Here is an 11870-nt window from a genome sequence, read left to right on the forward strand (position 1 = left end):
TGACTTTACTAAAAAAGCGAAGTTTAACGTTACGCAAATAATGTTTTCCAAGTATACGTTTAAGTTATGTTGTGGTATTTTTGTTTAAATATTTTTATAATTATTTCACGATTGAAATGCATCTAAATGTCTTTGTCTTAACACTTAAAATAAGAAACGGTTAACTCGAGCAATTACATGACATTTGTTCTTGTGTTAGTAATACACGTTCACATTTTTACTCGCAGTTATCCTACTGTAGAATATATTTACATATGTGTATAGGATGAAAAACATACACATATATTTTTAACTTGTTACATATTTGATCTTAAATGAGTTTTTATTTACATTTTAATTGTGAAGTTATGTATCACAAAAATCTATAAAATAATACACTCACCAATAACGCTTTTTCACATTGCTAAAAAAAAACACTTTTAAAGTTGAATGAAGGGGTTGGCAGAAGCTGACTAGAATGGTTACCAAGGCTGTTGTAACAGTTCTGAGGTTTATGGTTATAATCTGGGATCCAGGCTTTTTGTGTATGAGTGGTTAACACATTCCAAAAAAACATGCATTTTTTTCCAGGGGGTCAATTGAAGACTCTTAATAGTCCACAGATGTGAATGGCTATCTGTCTATATACAGTATGTGCGCCCTGTGTTTGCTGGCGATCAGTCCAGAGTGTACCCTACCACTCACTCAATCAGATGGGATAGGCTCCAGCGATCCACAATTCTTCTTTTCTTTAAAATTCGTTAGAAAATGAATAGATAAAAAAATATTGAAGTCCCCCCCCCCCCCCCCCCCAAAAAAAATCTGATTTGGTTGGCTATTTTTTGAATGAAGAAATTCATTATACACTAAACCTCTGACTAGAGTGGATAAATCACTTTTACATTACAATTTGTGAATTCAAACCTCATTCGCAAAGCAGATAAACAAAATAAGACTCAGGAAATACAGTACGATATATTCCAAGTTCATATAGCACTAAATCTTCAAGTACTTGTTTATTACTAACAGAATTAAGAATTTAAAGATCAAAATGTTATGTGCTAATTGAAGACATGCCACAGTATAAAATTATCATACAGTAATCCTTAAAGTCATTCACTCAAAGCATTAATGATAACATTTGAGTGCATCATGCGTGAATGCGTTACCATCTCAATAGCAATGGCACTGCAATATTACACACAGGATGATTTCATCATGACGTCAGTAACAATCATGTTTATATGATGGGCGACACTAAGGCAGAGTGACGCTGCTTGTCGCAATGACATCGTCGTCCGTCTTGGGCCGCTTGGACTCCGGAGGTTGGCAGAGGGGATCAGTGGGAGGAGAAGGGCGTCCTGGAGGAGGAAGGTAAGTGGAAAATTTAAGAGTAACAGTACACATGGCTAGTCTACAAGCCATTTTGATCAGTTATTAACATCTACAGGGGGTCTTTGGCTTATGAAATAGTTAGATTCCTACAGCAACCAACCTAATTTATATTTTGGTAGCCTGTCACTCACCAACACTAATGCAGTAGTAAAGAAATTGCAGCAAATATTTTTATGAAACATTTCTCAGTCAAATACAAAACAATCCAATTGAGAATGCGTATGTGTGTAACTATGACAACTTGCGTCGTGTGAAGTTTGTAGCCACGAAATGTCGCATGTCAGGGCTGTTGTAAACAGAGAGCCTCCTGCAATACTTTCCTGATTCCAGTGAAACATTGTGGAGGTGTTACGCATGAGCAAAGGAAGAAACAGGATTTAAGTAACAAATAGGACCTTTTGCAACATATTCATAATTTGTCTTTGAAAACGGAATGAATGAGAATGACATACTATAATTCAGGGAAATGGTACTGGTGGGTATTTACGAAGGTGGTTCAAATTGTTATTGATTCTGCTCTCTATTAAGTTCAGGGTGTCCTTGGTTTATGACTATCCTGGTACAAGGTACCCATTACAAGGTTTTGAGGTTACGTACAGCAATGAGCTACGTTGCATAAGAATACATTGTTATGCAGCACAAGGGTGCTGTGGCACACTATTGTTAACCAAATTAACTTTATTTCCCCCAAATTATTATTTATTAATTACAAACAAACACAAATGTGTTCATCCATCTATACCAGTGATGTATATTGAAAAGGTACAACTATTAACTAGATTAAACTATTTAAAAGTCACATCCAAAAACCAAACAAAAAAAGAGGGAGCAGCCATAACTCAGACTAACCATGTTTAGCTTTCTCAGTAGATGCTGGAGAGCTGAACTGCGAACTGACCGTATGCGACCCAACGGGAGTCAAAGAAACTCGCCTGGAAATAAAGATAAATGAATTAATTGCAAGAAGTCAATTCATGCTATTCATAGTGTTGTTCAGTTATTCATTGTCTAGTGGCAAAACTAGCCATGGTCAGCTGTGAAAGAGCAGTTTCAAGTTACACATTTAAATACAAAAGCTTGCACAGACTCTCCATTGTCTGTGAGGAGCCCCAGTGATTATTTGATAATCAACAGGGGGTCCAACGAACACTCTAAAACCAGACAAGGCTTTTGTTCTGAGTTGAGCACTTCCAACAGCAACCAAAACAAAGCAATTGACGTCAAGTCCCACTATTTTGACAACACAGATTACTATTTCACACATTTTACAATCATTTCCACGTGTATTTATGTTCAGAAGGTACATTTAAAGACACATTCTGAATGCAGATGTTTCAACGCGGAGTAAAATAAATGACGATGACTCGATGTTTATTCTGAGCCAGTAGATCCACGTTTAATAAATGTATGGGACTGATGATCAAAACACCAAATGAGAGTGCTCATCCTTTCTATTGGAGGTCCAGAGACTTGTAAAATCTCATCAACCTTTGTATTTACTGTAACCTGCAAATTTGGGGGTAATCTGATTAACTTTACTTCCCTCAATATAGGGGGGGAGGAGGTGTAATGTGTGCAATTCCCTTCTGTAGATTTTTTTTATCATTGTGGATCGGCAGTGTAGGTCACGCCAGTGTTCTAATATATTCTGTCCATATACTTTATATGCCTTTTCACAGTCTAATGAGATCCAGTAAGAACGCGGAAAAGATTAAACCTTTCTAAAAATCATATTACTAATCTATTGAGTGAACTGGCTAGAGTGGTCATTAACTTAAAATTGCTTTGTTGTGGATGTAATATGCAGAACTGTGTAGAATTGCATCACATCATACTGAGAGCTGTTTCAAATATTTTGTTTCCCTTATTTAGCTACATGAGGACAACATTTTAGAAGTATCTCAGTAGAATGCCCTACAATACTATACATGTTCAAAGCCTCCATAGCCAAAGTCATAATCCACATATTGTAGACCTTGACACTGTAGCATTTCTGAATCTTTTCATGACTTTAATTGAGACTAAGAGGATCTTAAAAGGAATCTCGACTGTAATGATAAGTTTGATCTATATTATTTATTTGGTGAGATATGAGATTAGTTTTTCAAAAATCATTTCCAGTTGTATACATTTTGTAGAAACTTTATTTGGACGTATTATTTGTTATTTACGTCGCAACGCATTCAGTGCGAATGAATAGAATGGCGGTAGGCTCTCTGCCGAGCAATGTGAAACGCCTATAAAGAAAGCAAGGTAAGCCTCGTAGCGTTCCTAACGGGACGCTCAAAACTCTTGAACGCATCTGGTGAATGACGAGAGCACGGTGTGGGGGAGGGTGATTCTCCCGAGCGCATGTTTCTTAAGGAACGCTACGAGGCTTAACTTGCTTTCTATGTAGGCATTTCACATTGCTCGGCAGAGAGTCGCCGCTATTCTACGTCACTACGCACTGAATGCGTTGTGATGTAAAAAAAAACACAATGGCGGCGTATGTCCAAATAAAGTTTCTACAAAATTACTTAAACTGGAAATAATTCTTGAAAAATTAATCACATCGTTATGTTAGTAACAACCAAATACATAATTTAGAGCAAACTTGTCATGACAGTCAGGGTTCCTTTTAATAAAGTAATATAATAGACTCATGGTTTCACTCTCATATTCACCTTGGAGTGGGTCCTTTTGACGCCGTGACACCTTTGGGAGTGGTGGGCAAGTTGGTGCTGTTGAGGACTTTGGGTGTAGTAGGAGTGAGCGGGGTGAGGCGGGGGACCTTCTTCGAGGAGCTGGGTGTGAGCGGGTTGACGTGAGGTTGAGGAGTTGACGGTGCACTGGTGCTTCCAGACATTGGCGTCTGAGGGGCAGAGGGAGGCTTGTTTTTTGGAGTGGTGGGCTTCCCCCAGGCCTCCAGTGTGTTGAGGGTGATCTTTCGAGGCCTAGGCTTGGATTTTGTCTTCTCATCCGGGGTCCTGACAAAGGAGCTGCCGTCTCTGCCCGGTGTGGTCTGGGATGTGGGAGTCGAAGCCAAGCTCGGTGGCTGGGACACGGGGGATGAGGTTCGGGCTGCTGGCGTCTTTTTACCCTTTTTCTCTGCAGCGCTGGTAGGGGTGAATACTTCCAGAGTGGGCGGCTCCTTCAGTGGAGTTCCCAGCTCTCCTGGAGAGAAGGACAGGAAGGAGCAGTAGCCATCTGTGGAGGACACTGCCAGGAAGGAGCCATCTCGAGACCTAAGACAAAATGGAAGCAATTGATAGAATTACAGGTACAATATGCATTCCCCATTTACGTCACAGACCCCATGAACAACCAACATGTTCTTGGATCACAAATTGATGGTCTTCTTGGATTCCTGAACCCCTAAAAACATTGTGTTGGTAAGCGGCATAGCATGGAATAATATGTAACCCTTGGTTTTAAGTGTTCTTAATACATTTAATAAACCAAGGCTGACTGGTCGCAGGTCATTACAGGGCACACATGCTGCTTGTTCAATTCCCCACCAATGCCCCAACACCCAACTATGGCCGGTCCCCCCAAAAAAAGTTTAACTTGTATGAGCTTGAGGCTATGATGGTTGTTTTGATTAGTTGAGTTTTGGTAGTTGAATACCAAAACCGGTCTAAGCCAAGATTCGAACCTCTCAACTGTGATGCAAACGTGTTAACCTGCAGTCCAAAATGTAAACTTTATTCAACACAAATTATCTTACAAAATTCTATATTAGTTCTTCCATTTCTGTGCAAAACTTAATTATGATGCTATACCTTATAACGTTCTGGACATTAGCCCGAGGAAAAATTCTGTAGAGAATAGATATCATTTTATAGTAAAATGTGTAACAAATAAGTCACTCATTACACTTTAAGACCAGTTTAACTAAATATGTATTTTCCTATATCTTTGGTACCAATTATTATGCATAAGATCGTTCCATTACCATGTGAGGTCGCTGAGTGTGTGGTAATGAATGTTGGACACCAGGCCAAACGGAAGTGGCTGCTGCGTGTCGTACAGGAAAATGGAATCCTCGGAGGCCACTGCAAACACCATGCGGTACGGCAGCTTAAACAGATTGGGAAGAGTCTCGATCGAACCGTCTGTGATAGGAAACGGAGAAGCATTTATTAGACAAAATGGGAGAATCCAAATAAAAGTTTAAAGCTACAGCTAGGGAAGTATTCTTACCGTCTGTTTTCTTGGTTCTCAGCTCAAAGTAAACTGGACAACAGCGCACAGCCAACGTGGCCTTAGTTGGACATGGCAAGTGGGCAACTGGCCTAAAAGACGACAACAATTTCAATAACAAGTACATTAGATACAGTAAATATATATAAAAAAAATACTCAACAATATCAATTGGCACATTTTACCTCTTGAGGCTCTTTCTGGAAAATATGTAGGTAGTATTTGTGATTGTTTCCCCAACCTCCACACAACCGGCTAAGAAGAAGTGAGGACAGTGAAAATATTTCAATAAACACCTCAAATCCACAAAATAACCATTGTCACAATGTCCCTAAAGAACACGCTGCACAAATACCTGGAGCGAGTAAGAAGGAGCCGTCTGGTGTGAAGGAAAGTCGTCGAAAGAAAGACCTCATACTGTCGTCATGGAAGATGCGGTGCTGCTTGACCTGCAAAGATGCAAATGGCATGTGAAATGTGTTCATATACCTTTCTCCAAAGTTTATCAAAGCACTTATGCACCTCCAAGGTCTAAGGCTTCGCTGGCACTTTAGAACTGCAGTTACAATAATTACATATTTGTATTATGAACGTACATTCTTATACCTAATTAGATTAACCGTCACCATAATTCCTCAAGAGTGACCAAGGGCAGTAGTTAAATCTGAAAGATGCACTTACGAGGGGTCATCTTTTTACATAGATAAATATATGCCTGATTTCAAGGTTATGATCAGTGCAGTATATGAATATGTTGTCACGCTGCACAAGAATGCTCAGTTAACATACTTACTGGCATCATTTGTTTGTATTTGCACTTATGGGTAAGCTACTTTCTTACATTACAATTACGGTCTAAAAGTGTAGATATATACTGCAGTTATGATATTTCGAGGTTACAACGGCACACAAACGTATTCTTGCAATTTGAGAAGTTTTACATTTACAAGACAGCACAGTGAAGCATTGATTACAGATCCCTCAAAACTGTGAGGCAGATTAGCTAACCATCACTCTACCATGCTGCCCGTGTTTATTTTTATCACAGTAAAATAAAAGCACAAAAGATGGCATTAGGGCTGAATAATTAGTTGCATTTGCAATATAATCACTATTTCATAAAATTTGATTTGCTAATCGCAAAGGCTGCAAGTTTAGTGGTTACAATCAACTGAGCAGAGGAGGTCAGAGCAGGCAGAGATGTCAGCATTGTAATTAAAGCCTCTCTGCTGTATGTGCGGCCACTCAATTGTTACTGTACCTTCAAAGTGTAGCTCACGGATGCTGTAAAACCACCAGCACAATGCAGGATTTGAGAGATGAAAATTCGAAGAAGCACTGGCTTCATTTAAATCTCCAGTGTAAATTATTGTCAATTTCATTGTTGAATTCAATGACCAGAGTAAAAGGAGAGTAAACGCTTTCGACAAGTACAGTCTGCGAGTGTGGCGTGAAAGCTGTCCTGTAGTTTAAAGGAAACAAGAGGAACATGACCACAGTCCTCTCTTTGTTCCTGTTCCTGATTAATACTTACTGGAAACACCTGCAGAGGGAGCATTGTTGCTTAAGATTTTCAGCCCTTTTCTGTGGTTGAAAATGTATCGTGGTTCGACATTACATGAAAATGTTCCTTCCATGTTATATTAATTAAACTTGGGTGTACCCTCCTCGGCAGTTACTCAAGCGTGGTTCGATCGTTGCACAAGTAGTGTTTTTTTGTTACGTATACATTTTTGCCTATTTTGTTCTACGTATTTTTAATTACTGGACTGTAGGGAGTATACAATTAGTAAAAAGGCAGTTTACCATTCAAAAGAGTTGTTAAAATATTCTGTACTCTATGATAAAACAGTTTCTGCTGACAAACAAAATGAAGACAATTTGGAGAGATATATATTGTTTTATCTTTATGTACAAGACGTACCAAAAATGTAACAAACAGTGGCCTTAAAAGTGAGACATGGACGGTACTGTTGGTTGCCTTCACTGACCCGCACCCTTTCCACCTCAAAATAACCAAACTCTGAATCTGGGTTATTTCAGCGCACAATGAGAATTGGTGCTGGCCTCTCCTAAGTTTTAAACACAAATGTTACGCATGCTAGGCAGTGGGCAGATCCATCCAATAACTTTGCACACTGGACAAGTTGCAACAAATCAAACAAAAGATGACTTTTATGCGGTTGCTCGCCTCCGCAAAATGTTGTGAGCAATTAACTTTCTTTCTGTAAATCAGTAACGTTTGTTTCTCTTCAACTAACACAGTTCTATTACGCCGAACTGTGTAAATGATAGTAGTCGAGGGTAAAAACCCATCAGTGCTACCTAAAGTACAAAATCCTCTTTAAATTCAACAGTATCAGTCTACACCACTTTTGCACAATTAGCCAGCAGGTGCAATCTGTTATTCGTGAGCGAACTATTTGCAATCTTATTAAATCAGTGCTTAAGAGTTTGATAAAAACAAAGCCTCATCATTTTAGCATCATCAAAAAAGTGTCTAATATATTAAGTTAATTTATATGACAAATTCAAATAGGTAACTAACACCTCTATGTATAATTGTAACAAAGTTGATAAGTGACTAAAGCATGCCCTCTGTGTACTAACCTCTCCATCTGTAGATGAGCCCGAGCTCATTTTGCTTACAAAGAAGGCTTTCTTCTTTGTGTGAGTGCTGTACACACGCATTACTCTGAAAAGGAGGATTATCAAAAAAATATTACACAGCTGTCAATTAAATGGACTAAGCCTTTGTGGTTAATAACGGGTACCTGTCACAACTGAGAGTGGCAACATACTGCCCCAATGGATCCCAGGTCACACCCTGCACGTAACTCTTGTGATCATTCAGGATGCACAGTTTTTGTCCTGAAAGAAAACATTTGGTAAATTAAATTACAGGATCAAATTTTGGAATATATGCTCACTTGTTTTGATGCTTTCACAGCAAACCTTTGTTGATGTCCCACATGATAGCTGTGTTGTCTACAGAACCAGACACCATGCAGTTACCATCGCGGGTCCAGCAAATGTCATACACATCCTCAATGTGGCCCCTAAAATCATGGCGCGCAGAGTTAAGTGGGCCATCAAATTGATATAACATTGTTTTAGTGGTTGAGATCTTAAAAATGTGTACAAACAAAGCAGGATTTAATGGTGGTAATTAATGCCATTATTGTTGTTCTGTACCTCAGTGTCTTGACGACAGACCAGCTCTCTTTGTTTAGTTGAGCGTCTTCTTCCTCCTGGAACACGGGTGCCTGTTCCGGCTCCTTGTTGTCATTGAGCTTCCATAGCAGAACGGCTGCATCTGAACCAAACAACAAATAGATGGAGGTCATATGTTAATTCAATAGCACTTTTGTTGTGAGCAATGTTGATTTAATTTGTCAACAAGCTTTTTTTCCCCCCGATGACATGAAAACTAATAAAAAACAGATGCACAGTTTGCACATTGACAAAAATGACGATGTATTGAACTGACACTTTTATCAACAAATAAAAACCAGACAGAACTGTTTGACAGAGATAAAATCCAGTCACATCCATTTTTGTCTTGCAGAAGGTGAGGAACCAGCTACTTAATATGTTTCTGCTTACCATTTTACTGCTTTTATTCATGCTGAGAGAACATTAACAAGTTGTTTTAATTGTAAAGCGTGCTTTGACTATTTTTGAGGATTTCAGGTCGAATGAATAAAATGATTGATTATTGACAGTTGATTATTCATGAAGAGCAGGCCTACTATTTGTGGCGAATCCCCTTGTAATAAGAAAAGTTACATGTTTATCTGTGTGTTTAAACATTTAAACTGGACCAAGGGCTCATTACACAAAGGTACTTGAAAACAAAAACAAAACATTCATATTAAAGCAAAAGCAAAATTCCTGCTGAATTTCCTACATTTGATATTTGTTACATCAGTGGACATATATACTGTAGTCTAGTGTTAGACGTACCATCTCCTCCTGAGGCGAGATGCTCTCCACTGGGGCTAAAGCGTACCACATTGACGGCTTTTGTGTGTCTGGCCAGGTTAGATAGAAACTCCACCACTGCCTTTCCATCTGAGCCCATGTCGACTTTCCACAGCTGTATGAACACGGTATAAACAAGGCATGAACGTCCACATAAATTCACAGTGCATGCTTTCTATACAGCTGAATGTAATTGGGTCATTATTTGATTTAAGCAATTGATTCAAGTTTATTTGCTAGGACTATTCTTTTTGGCAGATTCCATGGTTAAAAGCTTGTCTGTGCTGATGTGCACTGCTTCCACTAACAACATAGCTGTGAGCAAAAAAAGCAGTTTCCATATGCACAGTCGGTAATGCCAACTAAGCCATTTGGTTATATTTAAAGACTTTCCTGACTCCTATACTGAAAATAAAATAAATTTAAAAAAAGCTAGAAAGAAAGTAAACTTAATTCCAATTGACAACGATTATGCGAATCATTATCACTTTTTTGTTGTTGTTGTTGTATGACAAGAAAGGAGCCCAGAAGGACAAAATAACTGTGTCTTATGTTGCAAAAGCAGGTCTTTTTTTTTTACCATGCTGAAAACTTTAAACAGTAAATATTTTGTACAGGTTATCTTGTGTCACATGCACAACTCACGACTGTGTCATGTTGCGGCACATGTTTGGTAGCTTTGCAACCAGTATCATGTATGGACAAGCTTGTGCCCGGTTTGTGCTGTCCTGCACCTTGCCCTGCAGTGAATGCCACAAAAACCAAGTGCAATGTGAAAAGGGCTTTACACTTCCCACCCATGTACGATTGGCAGAATGATGCTGTTAAATTGCTGAGCATTTAAAACGTGAATTTAAATAGGACCCTGTTTACATTGTTTTGAGCAAATTGGATTGTTTTTCTCCTAAGAGAAATAACTCATTTTCAAATTGTTTTTAAGAAAAACACATGTAGGCTACTTTCGTTATATCTGTAAAAGTTGATGACAGCTAATACTGGAAAAACTTTGTATCAAGACAAATAAAATGGCAGGAGAATAAGAATAATTTGGATAATGTCAGTGTCATTTGCTATTTCTTTAATCAAAATCGTACTTTTCTGTAAAAAATAACATGGAATATTAAGGGCCATATCGACTAGCCGTTGTGCAATATTAAAAGGGAAAATTGTCTTCCACTCACCCTGACCGTAGTGTCCACGCCAGCAGTGGCCAAACGGTGAGTGCGTCCATCAGAGCTGTGCTGGAAGTCCAGACTGTAGACTGGCTCCTTGTTGTGCCAGGCGATCTCACAAGTTACAACCTTCATCTTGTTTCAATCCAACACTGACCTTCGAGGGAAGCCATTTTACTGTCATTGTTATGATTACGGTTTTAAAAAGACGACGAACGTCAATTAAAATCCCACCGCCACTTGGGCGACAATAGTAGCGTACATTAGATGCTTTACACTAAGACATGGATGAATGTACACTTTTTATGACAATTCGAATACACGCACTGTAATAAATACAAACGTTTTAATATGGTTACTCGGTAGAATTCGGTATTTTACCTTTGCTGTCCTCCGGCTGTAGAATGTGAGCACTGAGCAACTTCCCGCGTTTAGGCTGTTCAAAACTTCCGGTCCAACACTCGTCGATGATTGGATAACAATGCGGAAAAGGCGGTGTTAGGACACATTCACGAAGGCGAGTTATTCCGACAAACACAGCACTAATCGGTTGTAGTTTGGATAATAATGAAGATAGTTTAGTTTATAAATGAGTCATGACTAATAAATAAATATAAATTAGACATTGAGCTGCTTTTCTAGTACCCAGGGTTGAAAACTGCAGTACCACATTGAAGCTTGAAGGGCGCTGTAGTCAGCGCACAACATAAACCTAGTGATGATAATAATAATTAATAATAATAATAATTATTATTATTATAATGGATCCGATTTATATAGAGCTTTTTTGGACACTCAAAGACGCTTCACAATGGATACATTATTCGTGTGCTCACACATTCACACTCTGGTGGCGGTGGTGATAAAAATGTGTGTCTGTCTCACAATTTTGACATTCTGGATTCGATTCTTGTCCTGCCTGTGCAATTTTTTTTTACATGCTCTCTCTGCCCTTAAGTGGGTTGTTTTCCTGGCCACTCCAACTTCTGGCCACACTCCAAACACTTGCAAGTCAAGCTGTCAAGGTGGTCATGAAAGGTGGGTTGAATGTGCATCGCTTCACCTGTGATAGACTCCAGAGTCCAGCTTACTGGCTGTGACCCTCATTAGGACAAGTACTATGGAAACTAGATGAATGGATGAAATTACTACAGC

The 11870-nt window shown here is 38.9% G+C and overlaps 1 protein-coding gene across 1 annotated transcript; it reads right to left on the bottom strand.

Annotated features, from left to right (window-relative positions):
* Nucleotides 1–957: 957 nt before the first annotated feature.
* Nucleotides 958–11200, bottom strand: chaf1b (chromatin assembly factor 1, subunit B). Its single transcript, XM_086092093.1, has 14 exons — nt 11097–11200; nt 10725–10872; nt 9526–9658; nt 8755–8875; nt 8515–8618; nt 8334–8430; nt 8170–8254; nt 5915–6008; nt 5745–5814; nt 5560–5651; nt 5312–5471; nt 4041–4601; nt 2224–2306; nt 958–1340 (listed from the first exon to the last, which is right to left on the bottom strand). The coding sequence occupies exons 2-14, from the start codon at nt 10848–10850 to the stop codon at nt 1237–1239; spliced, it is 1830 nt and encodes a 609-aa protein (XP_085948219.1). The 5' UTR covers nt 10851–10872; nt 11097–11200; the 3' UTR covers nt 958–1236.
* Nucleotides 11201–11870: the final 670 nt, after the last annotated feature.

The sequence above is a fragment of the Leptonotus elevatus genome, chromosome 12, assembly GCF_054856555.1.
Source record: "Leptonotus elevatus isolate MCC_2025b chromosome 12, RoL_Lele_1.0, whole genome shotgun sequence".
Classification (NCBI taxonomy): domain Eukaryota; kingdom Metazoa; phylum Chordata; class Actinopteri; order Syngnathiformes; family Syngnathidae; genus Leptonotus; species Leptonotus elevatus.

Excerpts from the sequence above, each read along its gene's own strand:
- chaf1b (XM_086092093.1), bottom strand. The coding sequence starts at position 10,850 with ATGAAGGTTGTAACTTGTGAGATCGCCTGGCACAACAAGGAGCCAGTC. Across the intron at positions 8,876-9,525 it reads TCTCGCCTCAGGAGGAGATG|ATGCAGCCGTTCTGCTATGG; the intron begins GTACGTCTAACA and ends TGTTTGGTTCAG. Across the intron at positions 4,602-5,311 it reads ACACTCAGCGACCTCACATG|GTCTCGAGATGGCTCCTTCC; the intron begins GTAATGGAACGA and ends ATTTTGTCTTAG.